Source organism: Homarus americanus, unplaced genomic scaffold (assembly GCF_018991925.1).
Source record: "Homarus americanus isolate GMGI-L3 unplaced genomic scaffold, GMGI_Hamer_2.0 scaffold17856, whole genome shotgun sequence".
In the NCBI taxonomy this organism is placed as follows: domain Eukaryota; kingdom Metazoa; phylum Arthropoda; class Malacostraca; order Decapoda; family Nephropidae; genus Homarus; species Homarus americanus.
In genome coordinates this window covers 300,542-322,500 of record NW_024738735.1, presented here as the reverse complement: position 1 = coordinate 322,500, position 21,959 = coordinate 300,542, and the positions used below count along the sequence as shown (strand labels likewise).

The window sequence follows — 21,959 nt, the reverse complement described above, 5'->3', positions numbered from 1 at the left end:
CAAAACAAGGATTCTATATCTGTATGTCAGTGGATTCTCAATATGTTAATTTGTGTAGTATAAATCTATATATTTCTTACACATATTCTTTTTCAGAATCTTATGAAACCAGTGTCAATGAACGTTAGTATAATCAATTAGTGTATAAAGGTGTATTTATACCTGTGTTGGAGGGGTGACGCGTGTGTATTGTTTCATCAGCTCTTTCATTAGGGTGTATGTCTCATGGTGTATGCAGCAGATTGAGTATATGCAAGTCTGCGTGTAGCGGTGATCAATTTGGTTATCAAAACGTCCATTAGCCTGCCAGAATATATCCATTAATATGTGTGTGTGTGTGTGTGTGTGTGTGTGTGTCTGTGTGTGTGTGTGTGTGTGTGTGTGTGTGTGTGTGTGTGTGTGTGTGTGTCTGTGCGTGTGTGTGTTAATGACCTTGCTTGTTTGCCAACCAATACGTGTGAATTTCTGAGAATACATGAGTCAGGATGTACACCGATATATGTGTGTGTGTTTGTGTGTGTGTGTGTGTAACAAATATGTAGAAATGTTTACTTAATACTACGTTAACATATAATACGATTCATAGCAGTGTGTATTCGTGTATCAAAATATGTAGAGCATTGAATCATTATGTATAGGTTTGTATATAATCCTTTTTATGAATACCAGTTAGTATTTATTTAACATCTATTCCATCCCAGTATGTATAACAGTGTATTTGAGAAAGAATATAACCTATCCGTGTACAGTAAACAATGTGTAATACAGTGTAACAATATGTGTATCCCAATAAATTTTAATAAAGTGTAAGAATGTGTAAAAAAATGTGTATATAAGAACATATGAATCAATAAGGCAGTGTGTGTAGAAATGTCCATAGGCCTTCTACTGTGTGATAAGGTGTGAAAATGTGTCTATACTAGTGTGTGTGTGTATGTTCCAGTGTATTCAGTAAGTATATCTGTCCTCCAGGCCAGTGTATGTTTACCAATAAGCCTCTATGTAAGAATTCATATACCAATACAAAGGTTCCATCAGCTACAGCAGTATTGGATTGTATGTATGTATGTATGTTTTCTTATAGTGTGTGTGTGTGTGTGTGCGTGTGTGTGTGTGTGTGTGTGCATGTGTGTGTGTGTGTGCAGGCGTAAGTTGCACATCAATCCAGGTGTGTCAGTGGACCTGCAACAACTTCTGAATAACAAATACATACACACGTGTCATATTCCACTATTATGTAAATTTTCCTACAATCGTCTCAGTCTTGTGCCTCAGTATTACTTGATGTGTGTCAATAATATTAATACCATTATATGTGTGTGTTTTACTGACCACTAGAGTATACTACTGTGTTCTACTCTTCGTTGATATTAGTGTTTCCAGTCTGGACACCATTAAGCCTGATTGTTCACGTATGCACAGCCTTTAATAAAGCTATGAATCTTAAGGACTCGCTGTGTCAAGTGGTCCGAACACCAGAAATCCAACATGCACTTGTGTGTATGTTTCTAGATTACATGTACACATAATAAGCACAGTCACACACAAGAGAGTCTGTATATCAAAAAAGGGTGTATTTAAAGGACTAATACATCCATAACATTAATTCTTCTAGAGCCCGTCCAACATTCGCTCTACAAAGTCCACATTGTTTGAGTGTACGATTAATGAGCTCCCCAAAATAAACCCTAAATGCACATATGTATGTACACCCATGTGTGCGTGGGGGGTGTGTGTGTATGTAAGTGTGTGAGTGTGTGTGTGCGTGTGTGCAGAGGTGGTGAGAGTCGTGCATTCCACCACCGGGCCTGGGAGTGAGTGTGGCGGGGTGAGCGGGGGCAGCACCGGCCGTGTGTGACGTCTTCGTACGTTGGGGGCGGACCCACACTAAATTCTCATCGACGATTGGCCACCAGCCAATCGTGGGGGGCGTGGTCACCTTGGCTCCACCCACAAGGAAGTGATTACATCGCAAATGCTCTGTGTGTGTGCGATGCTCGGGCAGCCTGGAGACTCGAGTCTTAGTGGTGTTCTATTTGGACCGGTCGTCAGTTGTGTTGAGGCTGTGCCCGGTTACCTCATCCACCTCGTACGCCCGCAGTGACGATTAGGAACGAACGATCCCCCGCTGTCTTCTACCACCCCGTCGATCTCATCGATTGGGTGATTAGCTGAGAGGCAAACAAGGATTGGTAGAGACAGTCTGTTGAACCTAATCAGCGCAATGTAGTCAGGGAGAGACTCGGTGAAAGCCTAAAGCTCTAACAGACAAATCCCACATGAGGAGCCCCGCACCACAGGCAGGGTCGTCGGTCGGTCCGTCTCGCACTGACCACTCCAGAGGAACCTTTACCTGTACCACCTCTCACCACCACCTGTGTTGCACCTGGACTGTACCGTTCTCAAGTGTACCGTGAACCCAAAGAGTGAATCACGATGGATATGAGTGGGATGGACCAAACGGGTCAGGCGGCCGCGGGGGGCTACATGAACCGATGGTACGACGGCACAGAGGGGGGCCACTCCGGCCTACACCAAGACTACTACAACAGTATGGCTCAAGCGATGCACTGCGCCTATGGCAACAATATGGCCGGTACGTGTTAGCTGTAGCACTTGTCCCTTTAGTGTGTAATAAACATATTATCATCACACAAAGCATATTTCTACCATCCTACAATAACTGTTTATGAGTGGTGCACAGAATCTCCCTCCTCACCCGTGACTGCTCCCTGAATTAACCCTGTAACATATTCCCTAAATGCCATAGTCCCTTGCCCACCGCATATCCTTCTCGGAAATATTACCCACAGAGGTGTAGACACAAGCCATTAGCTACCACCTCTACGGAACAGATCCTGGCTTAACACGGCATCATATAAGATAATCAAGCCTCCGGACACCCGCTTCCTGGGCTCCGCTACGCCCACACTTTAGCGCCCACGCCCATAATGAGCGGTCCTTCGCAGCGGTGGGCGTGCGGGCTCCGGTCGCCAATTACCCACTACACTACATCCCTTACCTTCTACCTCCCCCACACCACCCCTGCCCACCCCCTCCCATACCCTCTCCCCTACCCCGCATAGTACCCGGCCTTCCTCGTGCCCGTAGGGGGAATAAAGGAAATGAAGAGACTAAAACGAGGAACATAGCCGAGAAGATAATTACACAACCCATTCACCTCACCCCTAAACCATCACATTAAATATGTGTCAACAACTGAAAATATTTAATAACAAACCTCTAATAAAAGTTTAAACAAAGATACTCGGCGCTATTGTTTGCACTAAACTGGATCTCCCACAACGACGTGTAACCCAACATCAGGATCGAGTAGTGATACGTATGGGAGGGCAAAACTGGGGGCCCCTAACGAGCCAGTGTAATGGGTGACGGCAGATCACTGGGTTCGAAATGGGATTTATCAATTTACATCACTGGAACCCGGTATTTTGTAGGATACAGCCAGGGGTCGGGGCTATCATTATCCTCCACCGGGTTTTAGGACGTAATGAAGCTTGATAGGAAGTGTTTTTCGAACATTTGGGACTTGATGACAGTCAAACGGCCTCGAACCTCTTACTAAATTACAGGATGGAGTCGTCACATTACCTACATTAATAAATTAAATACTCTTATGGTTACAGGTGCATATGATTAATTTCCTGCTGTATTAATTTATTTTGGCACTTACATCCACTATGTGACGGTGAACATATGTTAACATCCATGAAGAACAAAGGATGGTGATATTTACACCTGTCATGCCTCTCTAATACACTGAACAATATTCTTAACCTTAGAATTACGGAAAGCAAATTACACATTGTATATTGTTCTTTAATGTTTGCCTTAGAGCACGAACACTGTATATATTTGTCAAGCAATTTATCTCTCGTTGGGTTCATAGTATAAGCCCGCTAGTGTACTACGGAATACACAGGAGAGGAGTAATCTATAATACAGAGAACAGGTGTATAATACGGTCTTTCACTAATAGTATTCATAATTAATAGGAGTATATTACCGATCTTTCTCGTATAAAAGATATGGATTCCGTAAGTACAGAAGATTAACGAAGCTTTTCTATTTGCTTGGGACGGCATTCAGCTGATAACAATCACAAGTATTTAATGTATTCATAAACCTTTGACATACACCAAATAAAAAAAAATATTTACAACTTAACATATTAACAAATACTCTCTGTAGTGTCGAGACTTGGATAATAAAATGAAAATAAATATAAATTTCGTCTAAACATAAAAAAATTCTTGAGGATTTTTTGTGAAGAATATAACACGACACTTGATGATACATTCACCTGTAGGAATATTAATTTTAATTACAAGTGTCCTTTAAATCCTTCATAAACATAATTAGTTGTTACTTTATTTACAGGTAATCCAAAAGTACTTTATTATTGTCACGGCAATGAGCTGCGTTAGGCGTTTGTTTAATATTCATTATATAATAATTATTTGTCTTTAGTGTCATGGGTCATTTATTGGTGATTAATATTATTATGACAGATGGGAATAGATATGATGGATTAGCTGTGTTATTATTATTATCATTATTATCATTATTATTATTATCATCATTATTATTATTATCATCATTATTATTATTATCATCATTATTATTATTATTATTATTAGTTTTGTTATTATCATATTTATAAATACTACATTGTTATAAATTTTCTTGCCATTCATCATCCCATCATTCTAATTAGTACCATCATCATTATCATTACCACCATTATTGTCAGTACCATAATTATCCTTATCATTATAATCATTATTTCGTATTCATATGATAAGGAAATTAGTATAGGCATAACTGCTTGTATGATTTAAGTAATAGATTGATAGTAATGGTGAAGAAAATATTACTGATTATTACTATTGGCAGAGTTACTATTATTATCATTGTTATTCCTCTCTTATAATTTATACGGTACTAAATTATTGTTTTCCTTGTTCTTCTTCGTCTTCACTTATTATTATGATTATTTATTTTTTTATTATTATTTAGATTATTATTATTATTATTATTATTGTTATTATTATTATTATTATTATTATTATTATTATTATTGTTATTATTATTATTTAGATTATTATTATTATTAGCTGCAAGAGTAGTATTAATATTAGTAATAAATGTAATAGTAATAGTACCGGGCAAGCAGTAATTCTATTAATGACTATTATTTTAGTTAATATTAAGATTATAATTAATATTCCTAGTAATATTATTGTAATATCAAGTTCTTTAAGATACAAATTTCTGCAATTTCAATAGAACAAAGGGAACAGTTTTATAGAAATAGTAGTGGCAGGAATAGTACTAGTTGTAATATTACAGAAATAATGATAGTAGTGATAGTAGTAGAAATAATAAAATAGTGATGTTAGTAGTATAATTAATAGAAGTAATAGTGATAATGATAACAACAGTAGCTATAGTAGTAAAATAATAATAGTAATTGTAGTAATAATAATAGTGACTAGTAACCAAGGGAACGAGAAAACATGTCTGAAACAGAAGGTCGTTTCATTCTCCTGTAAGTCTGAGAGCTTGACACTACTGGTATCTGTTGCATTGAACGTGAGGGAATTACTTAGTAGTCAGTATCACTCTTGGTCTTGCTGACAATTTTACTTTCAACTTTTTTTGTGTTGTTATTGAGGAAGAGAAATTTATCCTAGAGATTTACAGAAAGCTTTGGTGATGTAGTTTATTTTGTATTTTCATGTTGTAATATATATTTCTGTATAGTCGTAGTTTGTTTTTTCTTCTCCTGGCTGCTCTACCTATTGCTTGCTCTTGGAGATAATTGAAGAACTTTATAGAATTTCCAGAATTGATTCAAAACGTGACAATAATATGGAAATATTTCCAGAAATCTTATCTATATTTTAGACGAATCAATATTAATTCAAATATAAAGTCAATTACCACATAATATATACTTTCTGGTTATTTTATTTGATATAATCTAATTTTCCAAATGGAACAGTAAGAATAAAACTTGATAATTATAGCCTATGATCCAGAATATAGGCTGTAACCGGATGAAAAACCTGCATTTCATATATGAACTGGAGGTTACATCTAGGCATTCAAAACTGGTTGAACAAATAACGAGCTGCCTAGTGCGTCAATTAACGAGGATATCATATTGAAGGCGGCGGCGTGTTGGTCATTATAACACATGTACTTGATTAATGATAACATCGCTAAGATTACGGTCTGGTTGCCTCCATGACGGATCCTCGCTTCGTGTTGGTCATTCATCAACAATCAGGGGTCTGTTAACTAGCAGGGGTTCAAGATGCTTAATATTAATGTATACTTTTTAGTAGCAGGGAATCAGGTGTTTGTTACTAGCGAGAGTTTAGGTAATTAGTAGTAATGAATATTTTTGCTAGCAGGGATCAGGAATTCAGAAGTAATGATTGATTTTACTAGCGATGGTTTAAGTGGCCAATAGCAAGGATTCAGGTGATTAATAGTAATGAATAACTTTTACTAGCAAGGTTTTAAGTGATCGATAGCAGTAAGAAACTTTGATAGCAGAAGTTTGGATGTTCAATATTAATTTATATATTTTACTGGTAGGGAAACAGGTGTTCATGAGTTTTAAATAGTTTTTACTAGCAATGGAACAGATGCTCAATACAAATGAATGAATATTATTATCAAAATTTGAAGAACTTAATAGAAAGAGAGATTTCCTTTTGTGGTATTCAGACACTCACTAGCAATGAATAACTTTAACTAGCAATTGATTACTTACTCAATAACAGTGTATATAGCCTTTACTCGCAGGAGATTATGTGCATATTAACAAAAAGGACCTTAGTACTATAACGGAATCGGGTGTTCGCTAGCAATCGAGAATTAACTAATAGTAATAGTGGTAGAAGTATTTACCATTGAAGCTGAAAAATAATAGTTCTAGTAGGAGGACAGGTATTACCGAGTACTGTATTACATTATGTATTGCTATCAAATGATCAGGTAATAACTAGGAACCAGGAATCTATTGCTAGTAATAAATCAACGGTTGCTATCAATAAACTACAGTGGCCATAAAGAACACTTACTAGCAAGATATTAGGTACTCAATAGCAATACCCCACCTTTACTAGTAGATTAAGTGCTAGTTAACAATTCAAAACCTAAGGCCAGTGGCAAATAAAACGACGAATTCTATTTACAATATTGCTAGCAGAAGATTTTTTTACTAAATAGCAATGAGAATTTTTTTTTCCTAGTAGATACAAATTTTAGCTAGCAATGAAGGATGTTACCTCACTCTTACTCTCCGCGGTCACTCTTGCCAATATGACTACTAGCATTAATGTCATTTCTTCTCCACTTGTTGCTATTGTCTCCTAGTTTTATTATTTCTATCAATGTTATTGTTATCCCGTTATTATCAACCTATTTGCTTGTGTTATGCTTTTTATACTGTTATCATCCATGTTATCATTTTTGTTATCGGCATTGTTGATGTTCTTATTGATACTCTAAGTTTTGATGGTAAGTTATCTAGTCTGCCTAAGAGTAAGCGTTATCGGGTGTTAAGTAAAGATGATCGGTTGTATCGGGTGTGTGAATAGGTGTTATCTCATGTTAATTCGTGCTATAGGTGTTATCAGGTATCACTGCGTGTTATTAAGTGTTATTATATGCTTAATCTATGATATATTAAATGATAACCCGTATTATGAGTTGATAATCTATACACACCATGTTTTGTGGGTGTTAACTTGTGATAATTGATGGTATGATAATCGGTGTTGCAAGATGTTATCAGACGGCAATCGCTGAATTATCAAGTATTAAAACTCATTATATTCGATCGGTTATCAGGTTTTATTTCGTGATAATTGCTGTTCTATCCTGTATTAATGGACGATAACTGTTGAGTTATCAGGTGCTAACTCTCAGTAATCGCTGATTACCCGGTCTTAATTCCTAATAATCACTGAGTTATCATAAGTCAGATCATGATAGTCACTGAGATATCGTGTCAATTCATAATTATCACCAACTTATTCAATGCTAATCCCTGATAATCGATAAATTATCAGGTTTTAATCGAAGTTTAACAGATGTTAACACGTGATAATCCTGGTGTTATCAACTTTTAATTCACGTTTAATCGGTGCGGTATCGGATGTTAATTCAACATAATTTCGGATTCACCTTGACGCGTTATCATCTTTAAACCAACACCTGTACGTTACCAATAATCGCTGAACTGTGGCTCGATAACCAAGCGGCGGTACTGTGTGTCAACAATAACAGAAACGACCTTTACTAAGTCTTTTAAAAAAAATGTCTATTACAGAAACTGACATAGTAATCAAGTGTACAACGAACCTTACCTATTGTGTCACCTTAAGACAATGACCACGAAGAAAAGATTATAACTCACACATATACACAATAAATACTTAAGCGACTCATATAAGCAAATAATATTAATTTTAACTTATAACGAAAAAATTATCATAAAACCAGACTATAACAATTATAGCTATGAACAAAAACGCTTTATCATTTAATCAGATAATATTAATTCCAGTATTAACAAAAACAGTATTATCATTCAATATAATATTTGGTTAATGATAAGAATTAATCCGACTGACAGCTTCGTGTATTGTTTAATTGGTAATAATAACAGGTGGTGGTGACGGTATCCTCAGTAATCGGGATTTTTTATGAATATACACACGAGGGGCGGGGACTGGTGATGACAATAAAGGTATACGTGGAAAAAAAATATACATAATCGGATGTGACGAATTAATAAAACAATTAAATGTGATAATGTATAATGCAGTAATGTTGGTACTCCTATCACTGTTACTATTACTACTACAGCCATTACAGCTACTACTACTCATACTGTTACTATTACTACTACTACCACTACTACTACTACTACTACTACTACTACCGCCACTACCGCCATTACCACTACTACTACTACCGCCATTTATAGCTACTACTACTACTACCACCGCCATTACTACTACCGCCAATCCTACTATTACTACTACTATTATTACCACCGCCATTACTACCACCTCCATTACTACTACTACTTCAACTACTACTACTATCACTGCCAACAATAGCATCATCTTCACAATCGCTACAGTTTGCACCATCACCTAAATCACTATCATTACCAACACCGATACATTCACTACTATATCGTATACTACTATTTCTACCACCACTACTAACACCATCACCAATATCACCATCACCAACATCACCATCACCAACATCACCATCAATAACATCACCATCACAACCATCACCACAACCCACCGATATATAATGGTGCCCAGTGGCGTATTGTCTGTTTGTGTCTCGTCTTTGTGTGTGCGTGCGTGTGTGTGGGTTTGTTTGCCTGTGTTTGTGTATAATGTGTTTGTTGCCTGCGAGTCTATGCTTGTCTTTGAGGCTGTACGTTTGTTTGCATCAGAGTATATGTGTTTCCCTTTGTACACAGTCGTTTCTCAGTGTGTGTGTGTGTGTGTTTGTGGTTGGGGTGCGTGCGTGTGCGTGTGTGTGTGTGTGGTCATGTTTACGATCAATTATTCGTATACGTAGACATGTTAAAAACCGCGTCATGACCCTGTATGTATATATGTATGAGATATACATAGGTCCCAGTCATTATATACGAACGTTCCTTGAATCTGTTGTTCTTTTTAATACACCGAATATTTGTACTCGCTGGATTTTGTCTCATCCAATAAACTAATCCCTCTAACTTAAAGGGGATTTAGGGTTAGATAAGGGATTTTATATTTACCTTAAGGATTTATTTTAAAGGTAAGTTAAAGGGGGATTTAATAATTACGTTAAGGGAGTCTACGGTATAGGAACAGAGGTTTAACAATTACGTTCCATTAATCAAGGTGTCATCCCTATGTCCCGAGGGGGTGGTGACCGCGGCCTTCCTCTCCACCAGTTATCGGGTTATGCTTACCAATCCTCTTAGGCTTTTCATTTCTCTGGGGACAACAACGTTTAATATCCTGCATCTATCCACGTCTCTCTGCCTTCCCCTGGCGGCCTTAACCTTAACCTCAGCCATCAATATGTCTGTCAATATCTCCCCCTACCTTAACCTGGGCAGAGAGCTTCAGTACAGCCTTAACCCGCCGTAGACAGCCGGTACATTCAAACAGACAAAGACTTTCTTTTTCGACATTCATAAAGAGGACTATTTCAGAGTAAATAACGTTACCGATGTAATTGATCACTTGACAATATTCAACCTTAACTCCGTGGTGATTGTTATTGCACAATGAGTCACTTGAACAGTGTGACTGATCCCTCAAGGGTCATTAGAGTTCATAGCGTGGTAGCGGTTATTGCACAATCACTCATACATCGTCTGTGCGATTGATCCATTGATCGTCGTCACCGCTGGCATCACTCAACACCGCCAATGACTTGAGTGATTGATTTAAGACGGCCGCGTGTTCGACCTTTGTTATTGACGTTGGTCATTGCAAGGATCAAACACCCGCCGCTGCCCATAACGTGATTGACGCGTAATTGATAACTGTCATTGCCGTTATTATTGAGCTTGACCCGATAGATTATTGTCATTTTTATTATTCCCACTCATATTATTATTACTATTATTATTATTATTATTATTATTATTATTATTATTATTATTATTATTATTATCATTATCATTATTACCTTTTATCTATTACACGCTGCCATTTCACATTAATGACAAAGTTGATATTTATTCTTTATTTCGTTGGTGTGACATTGATGATAAAACTATACTGGTGCCAGGCTTAACAGATATATACAGAAGTGCAGAAATAAATTACTACACATTTGATTGCCATAACTTTGAATCTTTTATTGATAAATGATAAATTCAACTTAGTTCCAAGCTTTATGAGAGCTTTGTATGGTATATATTTCCAAGATAAAGTTTATATAGAATTAAATCTAACACAAAAGACCCCAGAAAATTATTATTCATCTTTATTTTCTCTTCTGTATGTATACGCGAATCTGATTGGTGGGATCGGGGTGTATGGTTGGTAAGTACTTGTAATGATTGGTTAATTGATGGACTTACCTGTGTCCGTGAATGTGATTGGTGGTGTCTGATGTACTGAATGATATCCGTGATTCTGATCGGTGGAAATTGATGTACTGAGTAATATCCGTGATTCTGATTGGTGGTATCTGATGTACTGAATAATATCCGCGATTCTGATTGGTGGTATCTAATGGAATAATATCCGTGATTCTGAATGGTGGTATCTGATGTACTGAGTAATATCCGTGATTCTAATTGGAGGTAATTGATGCACTGAATAATATCCGTGTTTCTGATTGGTGTAATCAATATACTGAGTAATATCCATGATTCTGATTGGTGGTGACTCATATTTCTCAATATTATCATCTCCGAGTGAAGTAAAGTTGTGCAAAAATTTATAATTCTAATTAATTTTGATAAAAGCCGCATTTCACGTAAGAAGTAAAATCAAACAACTCGTCTTTGTCTTTCTAAACTTTAAGACAGGTTATGTAATGTTATGTAAGTGTGTTCAATGTCCGTGTCTATGTACTTACCTAGGCTTCCTGTACTCCTGTAATGTGGGTAATTCTGTAGTCAGGTATAGGTTGTCGGATGCGGGATAATGTTGTAGTCTGTGTGGATTTCTATTTCGGATAAAAGGTGAACATTTTGGATCTACACATGTTAGAGTATGTACGCGTATACGCGTATGATAATTGAGAGAGATGGTTAAGTGTGTGTGTGTGTGTGTGTGTGTGTGTGTGTGTGTGTGTGTGTGTATGTGTGTATGTGTGTGTGTGTGTGTGTGTTTTTTTTAACTGTGTACCTCACTAAATAATATATTAAAGTTATCTCTGTTATATTTCCTATTATGAGAATTTCAAAGTCTATGTAATTATTGTATAGCCAACTCGGCGAGAACGACCTCCACATACATACATACACCCCTCGTATAATATTCCCTTTTATATACTGTATACGTATACATTCTCCGATTTCGGCATTCACGAACATGTATGGGGCTTGCTTATATGTGCAAATGCGCTTGAATGATGACCACTTTATAAATTGTGAAGAAAAAAATGACTCACTGTATAATTTCCGTGGTCAATATCTATCACTATACGTCAATTGATAACATACAGTAGGATATTCCACCAGCTAATGGAAATAACTTAGAGAGATATGATGTACAGTGACGTTTATTTACCTAAGAGGACATCCATCACAAAACCGATAAACTTCCGCCATCAAAATATGAAGGAATTGACCAATGTAGAGGATAGGACAATGGGTTCTTTGTATACCTGGTGGATGGACGTAGTTTTTCTTTCTTTATTTATTTTTTTTATGAATGGAAAGGTGAGTGTATTGTTTGCCTCAGGTGGGGTGAGCTGAGTGAGGGCCATCGGAGAACAGCACAATGATAACTTTTCCCCGTTTGGTTTTTCACAGGTGATTTAGGCGAGAAAAAAATTGTCACTAAACTACCTTAAAATTATACTATTACTAATGACAACATGTTGATAGTAAAATAATAGCAATGATACAAATTAATAAAATTAATAATAAGAATAAATAAGAAAATAATACTAAATAAAAGAGATAAATCAATAATCCATAACTAATCAATCAAAACTCAACAACGAAAATTTCAAGTAATTTAAAAATGAACATAAGACAAAAATATAAAAAAGATAGTTATTTCCTTTCGATAATTACTATGACATATTGCCAACAAAGACGTGACGTATTATTACCCCTTAAAGCTTAGTTCAAATAAATTTTTTTTTCTATTTACGAAGAATATTGAAAAAAAAATCAACTACAGCAACATTGAACTTTAGACTTAAGTTCATCTCTATCTTGTGTACCTTTATATTCTTGTCATTTACTCCCATTTCCCTGTTATTTCTTGATCTTATTCCCGTCTCCTTTATATTCCACTTTTTTTTTATTCTCATTATCTTTATTTTCATTGTCTTTGTGTCTCTTACCTTTTGTACCCATCTCCTTTGTTTACCAATTTTCTACTTTCCTTGTGCCCATTATTCCTATTACTTTCCATTCTCACTACTTTCCATTCCTATTAATTTTCATTCCCATTACTTCCCATTCCCGTATGTAATCTCATCACCCTTATAGTCTCTCCTTTTATACCCATCACCCCCATATTCCCCATCAAATAATCCCCCATCACCCCCCATCTCATATTCTCATCACTCTTGGCATCCCCATTATATATTCTTAATCATCCTTCTATTCTTATAACATATTCCCATCACCTTTCTGTTTTCATCACATATTCTAAATTACCCTTGTGTCCTCATCACCTATTCTTAATTACCCTTGTGTCCCCATCACCTATTCTAATCACCCTTGTGTTTTCACCATGTACCCTCCCTTGTATACTAATCATCTTAACGTATTCATTCCTCCTTCGACCTTCTCCCCATCTTCGTGTTTTGTTAGTCTATTTATCATCTGTCTCTTCTCCTTCTCATTCTTCTTCTACTTCTTCTTTATGGATCTCAATCTTGTATTTTTTTTTTAAATATTGTCTATGGGATTTGTTTTTTGTATTTTTATGTATTTGTTGGTATTTTTGTATCCACACCGTCTTTCTATTCCCAAGTTTCATTTATTTTAATTTTTTTCCTATTTATTTCATTATATTTTAACCCTATTTCGTATTCTTATTGTGTATTACTGTTATTCCTCTTTACCTATTCAACGTTCGTATTATTTATCTTCATTTATCCCTGTTATTACCATGTTGTATTAATAGTTTGTATGATAATTGTGTATTCGCGTTCACACATAAGGGAGTATAAGGCTTTTGTTTTACTTTGTTTCTTATACAATATTCGATTCTTTTTATCCGACACATTAACGTAATCGTCATTCTTTTGTTTACGGGACCAGATCGCGTTGAAACATGGAGGACAATAATCGGAGCGCAATGCGTCTTTCTCTCATTCTTTTTTCATCTACCTATTCCCTATTTACTCTTATCGTTATCATGTATCTTATTTACTTATTTATACATTTATCCTTTTAGAAAATAATTAATATATCTCTCTATTTCTTTATTTTCTTTATTTAAATTTCCCGTTTTGGTTTTGTGAGTTCTCGGGTGTAAGAGAGACCTGATTTACCAGCATTTTACCTGAGAGATTAATTAGATTATATAATACCTGTACAACGGTGAATGATACGTAATAAATGATCAGATAAGGAAGGACGTATTGTTAATGGCATAGGCTAGAACATTCACAAAGGGAGAAAAATTTAAACTGCAATTATTTAGTATTTTCTTAACTTAATGATACTTTGCTCTAGAGATTCATTAACCTCAAGGCGGAATATAAAAGTTAGAATAAATAAATGAAGGACTATATTTTGTTCTCATTTTTTTTGGGGGGGGCGGATAAATTCAGTAAAGTTTGTCAAGGAAGATCTAGAATATTAGCTAGCGATATTGGTTATTGATGTTATTGTTGTTATTGTGTATACTAGTGTTGTTGTTGTTATTATTATTATTATTGTTGTTCCTGTGTTTCTGTGCATAAATGGCGAAGGTCACATAAAAGTTGTTCATTCATTAAATCTCAACATTCTCTACTCGACAAGAAACAACTTCTTGTTAATAAGTCAGAGTGATGAAGATGTTTCCAGGAATCTTAATTCTTACTTCCCGCTGAGTCTAAAAACACACAAACAAAAAAACAATGACATTCATTTATTATTTAATGTATTAGTTTTTTGTTTATTGTTTTTATTATGATACTCAAGAGTCCAGCGACCTCTCCTCATATACTATATATATTCAACCTTACAGTACATGATATTATACCGGTATAACGTAAGAGGTATCCTGTTATGTATATATATATATAATATATAAATGATAACTTTAGTGAAATTTAAAAAGTAATTGTCAAGTGTAGAGACTAAAGAATAACTCAGCGGTGGTTGAAAAGACTTTACCTGTTGAATGAACCAGTTGAATACCTTTAATCAACGGGATATTTCTCCGATAGAACTCTCCGCGAAAGGTTATCCACACATGTTTCTTTCCGTGTGTGTGTGTGTGTGTGTGTCTGTGTGTGTGTGTGTGTCTGTGTGTGTGTGTGTGTGTGTGTGTGTGTGTGTGTGTGTGTGTGTCTGTGTGTGTGTGTGTGCGTGTGTGTCTGTGTGTGTGTGTGTGTGTGTGTGTGTTTCACCAACTACATCAAATATATCCAGAAAAATAATTATGTAATCCGTTATTTGTATTTCTGTTCACCGTCATCTCTCTCAGTTTACGCACGATTTAATGTCCTCTTCAACTATTATATATTAAGACTTGCCTAAGACTCAGGCGAGAAACTATAGTCTTGGTGGATAAAGTCATTTGTAATTATTTTATTTTCGGTTTATAAGTAAAGTAACTAGCGCTTATTCCTCCAAAGTCAATCAAAGTATTTACCTCCGTTGTTTACCGTTACCTTTACCGTTGGTTCTGCTGTCATTTTGTAAGGAGGGTCAATTCTGTACCTGTTATCTAGTTAATTCAAGTCTTAGTTGATCGTGTAACAAGTTTCATGTACCACCGTTTATTTTACTGTTTGTTCTTGTTTTGATTTCCGTTGTTGCCGTTATGGATAAATTGTGCCAGGTACTGTTGTTATTGTCCTGTGAATTACTGTCCGTATAGCCGTTGTAAGATATTACTGTTAATTCTTCGCTTTATTTGTTAATTTCCGTTGTACCGTTAATTATTAGTGTAATTTCCATCGTAATTGTTTACTATATCGTTAATTCTGTTAGCTTGTGATTTCCTTATCGTTAGTTTGTTTTATCCCGATTTCGTTGTTACTCTTCGCTTCACCGTTTGCTTCGGCTTCCGTTGTTACCGTTTGTGCTACTCTTGTTTTACGTCGCTCCTGTTATTATCATGCTTCATGCTATACCGTTATTTAGTTGCTATTGTGTACGCTATTTATTTTGTTTTCTATTGGCTTTTAATCAGCAGTTATTTCGTGGTGTGGATATTTTCTCAAACTTATTTTCTCGTCTCCTGTTATTATACTCTACATTCTTCTTTCATTCCTCTTTCATTCTTCTTTCATTCACTAACACCTGTAGTCATTTACGAGTTAGTGTGAAATAGGACAGAAATTTGATGCGTCGTTTCGAAACTTCTTCTAAGTTGCTATGACGATATGTTTACATCACTCACGGCTTTATATTTCGACGAGCTCGTTGCTTCAGAGATTTATTGGTGATCTGAATTAATATAACCTTACCTAATATTTGGACTAATGAATCTTCAGGCAAATGAACCCTCGAACCAATGAAGCTCGAACCAATGAACCCCCCTCTGTTCAGTGAATCCTTGTTCCAGTGAACCTCTTGACCAAAGAACCCTATGACCAATGAATCGTCGAACCAATAAAGCCTCGGATCAATGAGCCCTCTGATCAGTGACCCCTCAGACCAATGAACCTTAGGAGATATTAACACTCAAACCAATTTATCGTCGAACCAATGAACCCTCCAACCAATGAACCCTCCAACCAATGAACTTTCGAACCAATGAACCATGGGACCAAATGAACCCTCAGAGCATAGTGTCATTCCCTTGTACTGAACATATAACCCAAGATGATGTCTACTGATAAAACTTGTATTTTTGTAGTGAGATAAAAATTCTTAATGAAAAATCAAATGTTATAGAAATGTTAATTGTATACATTGATATATATATATGTTGATATTCCAGTGAGGATATTTAATAAGCAATTAAATAATCGATCGAAAAAAAAAGTGGATAAAATAATTTCGAATTGTCGTTGAAAAATATTTTATATATCTGATCCAGATAATAAGACTGATAAAATTAATATATTATAAGGAAATATATACTGCGGATTATTGAGTCGTGGGATAAAGACAAATGTACTAGAATATAATCTGAAAGGATATACGCAAACAAACCTAAATATATCCCAAACTCTTAAATCATAGGAAATCAATCAATTCCATATAACATTTTACCTTACACACGTTATATAAAATACAGAGAAAAAATTAAAGAAAAAATATCTCACCAAACATTACCTAAAACAGCTTGGCAAACATAGGGAATAAAAATAAACTATTTACTCTTTTGATAACATATTAAGTCAAAGGAAATACCTCAACGATTCTAATCACTGCTAGAGGTCGCATCTTTTCCATTTGCTTATCAGAATAAAGTCACACGAATACACATCAGTTCTTATGGTCGTAAAGTCTTGCTTGGAGGAAATACCTTCAGTACCTATGCTGTAAGTTATTGACACTTGATGGTTCGTGAGGTGAATACTAGGGAACTGGGTGACTTGTAGAGGAGTGTGTTGGTGTGTGGTAGTGGAGTGTGTTGGTGTGGTGTGTGGTAGAGGAGTGCGTTGGTGTGGTAGTGGAGTGTTTTGGTGTGGTAGTGGAGTGTGTTGGTATGTGTGTGTGTGGTAGTGGAGTGTGTTGGTGTGGTAGTGGAGTGTGTTGGTGTGGTAGTGGAGTGTGTTGGTGTGGTAGTGGAGTGTTTTGGTGTGGTGTGTGGTAGAGGAGTGTGTGTGTAAGTGGTAGTGGAGTGTGTTGGTGTGGTAGTGAAGTGTGTTGGTGTGTGGTAGTGGAGTGTGTTGGTGTGTGGAAGTGGAGTGTGTTGGTGTGTGGTAGTGGAGTGTGTTGGTGTGTGTGTGTGTGTGTGTGTGTGTGGTAGTGGAGTGTGATGGTAGGCAGTTGTGTACATGGACGGGCAGTCAGAGGTACACATTGCATAAACTCCAAGTCTGAAAAACAAAGCAAACCTGAGCTTCAAGAACTAATGCCTTAAGTGCTCACCTACAAAAATATACGACACACTGCAAGTCGTAGGTGTGCTGTGTAGTCATTTAATGGTAGTAGTACATAGTGTAGATGTATAAGATATTGGTGTACAGGATAGGCGTACAGTCTAGGTGAACAACAAAGGCACAGGATGTAATGCGCATAGAGTCGACGCGGTGTAGATGTACAATCCATAACAGTGTGGGTATGTAGTGTTTGCATATAGGAAGGAAGATATCTCATATGCTAGGCAATAGCACGTTCGTGGTTGACGTGGTTGTGGGCACCGATTCTAGATAGTGTCCAGTATGTGTGCACTGCAGGTGTACTTTACGGGTTATTTTGATGTACTCTGGTTGAATTAATGGTGATTTCTGTTTGTACTTTTAGAGTCCTCAGGGTATACTTTAGAATTTAGATGGACTCTTGGTATATTCAGGGAGTATTGGGTATACTTTGGATATGCGGTGAGGTGTATATGGTGCTTAAAACAGTTTGACCCTTTGAGGACGTAAAGATTAAAGCCTCATCCTCAAAGGTTTAGACTAAGATCACCATCAACGGGTTAAACCATCGATCTGAAAGGGTTGAATTACCCACTAAATGATTAAACCGTTCGTCCTCAAAGCGTTAAACTAATCGACCTAAATGGATGTCATTATCTTCAAAAAATTAAACCATCAACTTGAAAGGATTAAACCACCGTCTTAGAAGGGTTAAACCATCATCCTCAAAGGGTTAAACCACAGTCCTAAAAATATTAAATCATCGCCTTGAAAATATTAAAACATCATTAGAAAAAGGTTAAACCATAGTCTTCAAGGGATTAAACCACCATCTTTAAACCGCCACCTTCATAGGGCTAAATTAATGGTATTTAGTATCATGTATGTTATTGATTGACGCAACTAGAAGACTTGTATATTATTATTATACAGGATGGACGAAGGAAGGTTGATTTTTATAAGGTAGCTTAATACTAAAACCAAACACACACACACACAAAGCCCACGCGGGTACACGTGTACAAATAGACATATGCACATTTAAACATGCATTTTAGTGTAGAAAAATTGTGTACAGTAGGTAGATACAGAAACTGTGTTGTAAAGAGAGAGAGAGAGAGAGAGAGAGAGAGAGAGAGAGAGAGAGAGAGAGAGCTAAAAGTGTATAATTTCGGAAAGCACTAATCGAGTTTTCCACCTCAGTATAATAATAATAATAATCCATGCGACAGACACACTAACATGAACAGCAAACACGTAACATTTAGACCAAATTGAAAAATGAATAAATTATATGATATTTTGTGTGGTTGGGGGAGACAGTGTTTGAATGTAGCCGGCAGAGTTAAAATTCCCATAAATACAGTGTTTGCATGACCGTGTGTGGGGGGGGCATGTAAAATCCACATTTAGATTTAATGATATGCAATAATATTTATCTAAAATTATAACTGCTTCCAACTGTGTTATGAGGGGATTTATTTTTTATTTTTTTTAATCGTTTCATAATTTAATGTTTTATATAGTTAGAGATTTATGGGTCATCTATACCTACCCAAAGCGATAGGAAATAATTAACCAATAGATAATAGTTATAATATACAGGATGATATGGGCGTCATTCGTGTTAAACCAAAACTTGGAAAAAAAACCCACAGAAACTTACCGAAATTTGACGTACCAACGAATGTTATTTTTGTCTAAGAGTTTGAGTAGTTTTGTGTAGTTTCGTGTAATTTCGTGTAGTTTTGTGATTTTTTTTTATTAATATTTTTTTTATCTCGTTAAAGGAATAATTAGGTAGCGTTCATCACCTGGCTATAAGTTTAATTTATTTGTTCAGATAAAGTTAACAAACAAACTTAGAGGTCGGTCTAGGTAAGAGAGAGTGTGTATTCGATATAACATCCTCAGGTGGAGTGGGGGGGGGGGTGTCGAGTATTATATAATGAACAAGTGAAAGAGGATTTACCTGTTTTCTATCATGTTAAAGACGTCTTGTGGGAGCCTTACGGAGATTCACTTTTGTAGCAATATCTCTACTACAGCCATTGAAAATTAGCATCGAATAGTATCTTTTCCCAAAGGCTTTAAATATACAAGAGACGGACACAGTTCTACACACAGTCCTTGATGAGAAGCTGGACAAACACAGGGTAGACTTAAAAAATATATCTTCATTGAAAAATATATCTTAGTATATCTTAGTTAGTGGAGATATACCACAGCACCACAAACAAGATAAAATCCAAAATATCTTTAACACTTTAAGGAAAAGCCCAGATTCAATAAAAGTTTGAAAAGTTACACTACCTTCAACACTCACGAGAAAAAAAATTATTTAAAATATTTACAAAAAATTCACACCGCCATCAACACTTTTCGTTAATGTATTTACCAGAGGTCTTTGGTCCACCTTTTTTTTCTTCTTAAAAACTTGTAAAATAAAGGTTTGTATCAGATAAAATATCATTTAAAATTTATATATAGAAAATGTAGGTATTTTATTTGGTATTTAATAACAAAATAATGGATAACAATTACGAACGTTTTTGCTAAAATTATTGGAATAAATATTCTCCAAAAATTAGGCTCTATAAAGACTTTTTTTAGCGTAGACTCTGAACTCTACATTACCCCCACAGATCTTGTCAGTAGATGGTCTATCAGTAAGCTGTATCTCTCGACCTGCGAAGATGCATTTTTTTTTTCACCCTCGACGTCTTGGCCGATACAAGATGACGGCGATGAGGAGACTAACTGAACTGCCGATTCCCAGATAAAGTTCCGATTCACATCTTTATGTCTAAGACGGATTGCTTAATCTTCTTAAGCTTATGGCCAGGAAAATTATACAATGTGAGCCAGGTGATATTTACGTGACAGAAAACTGGCCAATCACACGACATAGACTCAACTTTTCATGCACCAATCATAGTCCATGATAACATATGATAGTACCCGCCACGTCACGGCCTTATCATTTCAGCGGCCAATCACTCCGTGGCTTTTAAATTTCAACGACCAGTCAGGAAACTAGCTTGATTCTCATCGACCAATCACGGAATGAGATTAACTGAGCAGTGAACTCTAGCCCCGCCGGTCCCTGAACCTGCAACACCGGGCCCAACGTAATCTTAAAACCTCACAAACTACAATATAATAATGTAGTTATTTGAAGACTTCGGAGATAATTTTTTTTTTTAGAACCTTAAAATCGTAGTTAAGATTATGACCGATTTAAGGTCCGAAAAACAATGCTGAATAGAGACATGCAGAATTAAATATCTTTCACTGGTTTTTAATTAATCATATCCTTGTAAACCAACAAAGACCCCGGTGAATTTGTTAGTATTTCCATGTATATTTTTCGCTCACTGATGGCTGGACAAATTACCCAAACAGAAGCCCAAGAATGATACTTAAATTAAACTTTCTGCTACAATTTTTTTTTTTTTTTACAAATTTAGAGAAAGATATTTATAAATTCTCCCAGCAGAGGTCAAAGGTCATCAGAGTTATTCGAAAATACACAACAATTCATTAATAGAAGGTAACGCCCTAACCAAATCAAATATAACCTAACCTAACCAAATCCAGTGTAACCTAACCAAATTTAACCTAATCTAACTCAATCTAAGCTAACCTGACCTAACCAAGCCAAAACTAACCACACCAACCACCACCACACCAACCATAGCACCACCACTACTACCACACCCATCACCATCACTTCTCAAATTCTACCTGCACAAGCCTTCACCTGTCGCTAACTCTGCCCCTCGGTGTTCATTACCAGGTGTTCGCGTGTGATGCAGGTAAGAGGGGATAATTCGTTTCGTCCGCCTCATTACGTGTATATCACCAAAAAATTACAGTAACTCCGGGTAATTCACGGGATAAGGCAAATAACAATGAAGGATGGCAACTAATCGTGTATTAGCGCAGATTAGTTGTAGATGACTGTATGTATTATTATCAAGACGAATTATGAT

General features: G+C 36.0%; 1 protein-coding gene across 2 annotated transcripts in view; it reads left to right on the top strand.

Annotated features, from left to right (window-relative positions):
• The first annotated feature begins 2,000 nt into the window (after positions 1-2,000).
• Positions 2,001-21,959, top strand: part of LOC121874332 (GATA-binding factor C-like) — an 86,721-nt gene continuing 66,762 nt past the window's right edge. For both annotated transcript variants that reach the window (XM_042378452.1, XM_042378451.1), the window contains exon 1: positions 2,001-2,596. In XM_042378452.1, the coding sequence (XP_042234386.1) occupies positions 2,437-2,596 (160 nt within the window). In that variant the 5' untranslated portion in view covers positions 2,001-2,436. The remainder of the gene's footprint in view (positions 2,597-21,959) is intronic.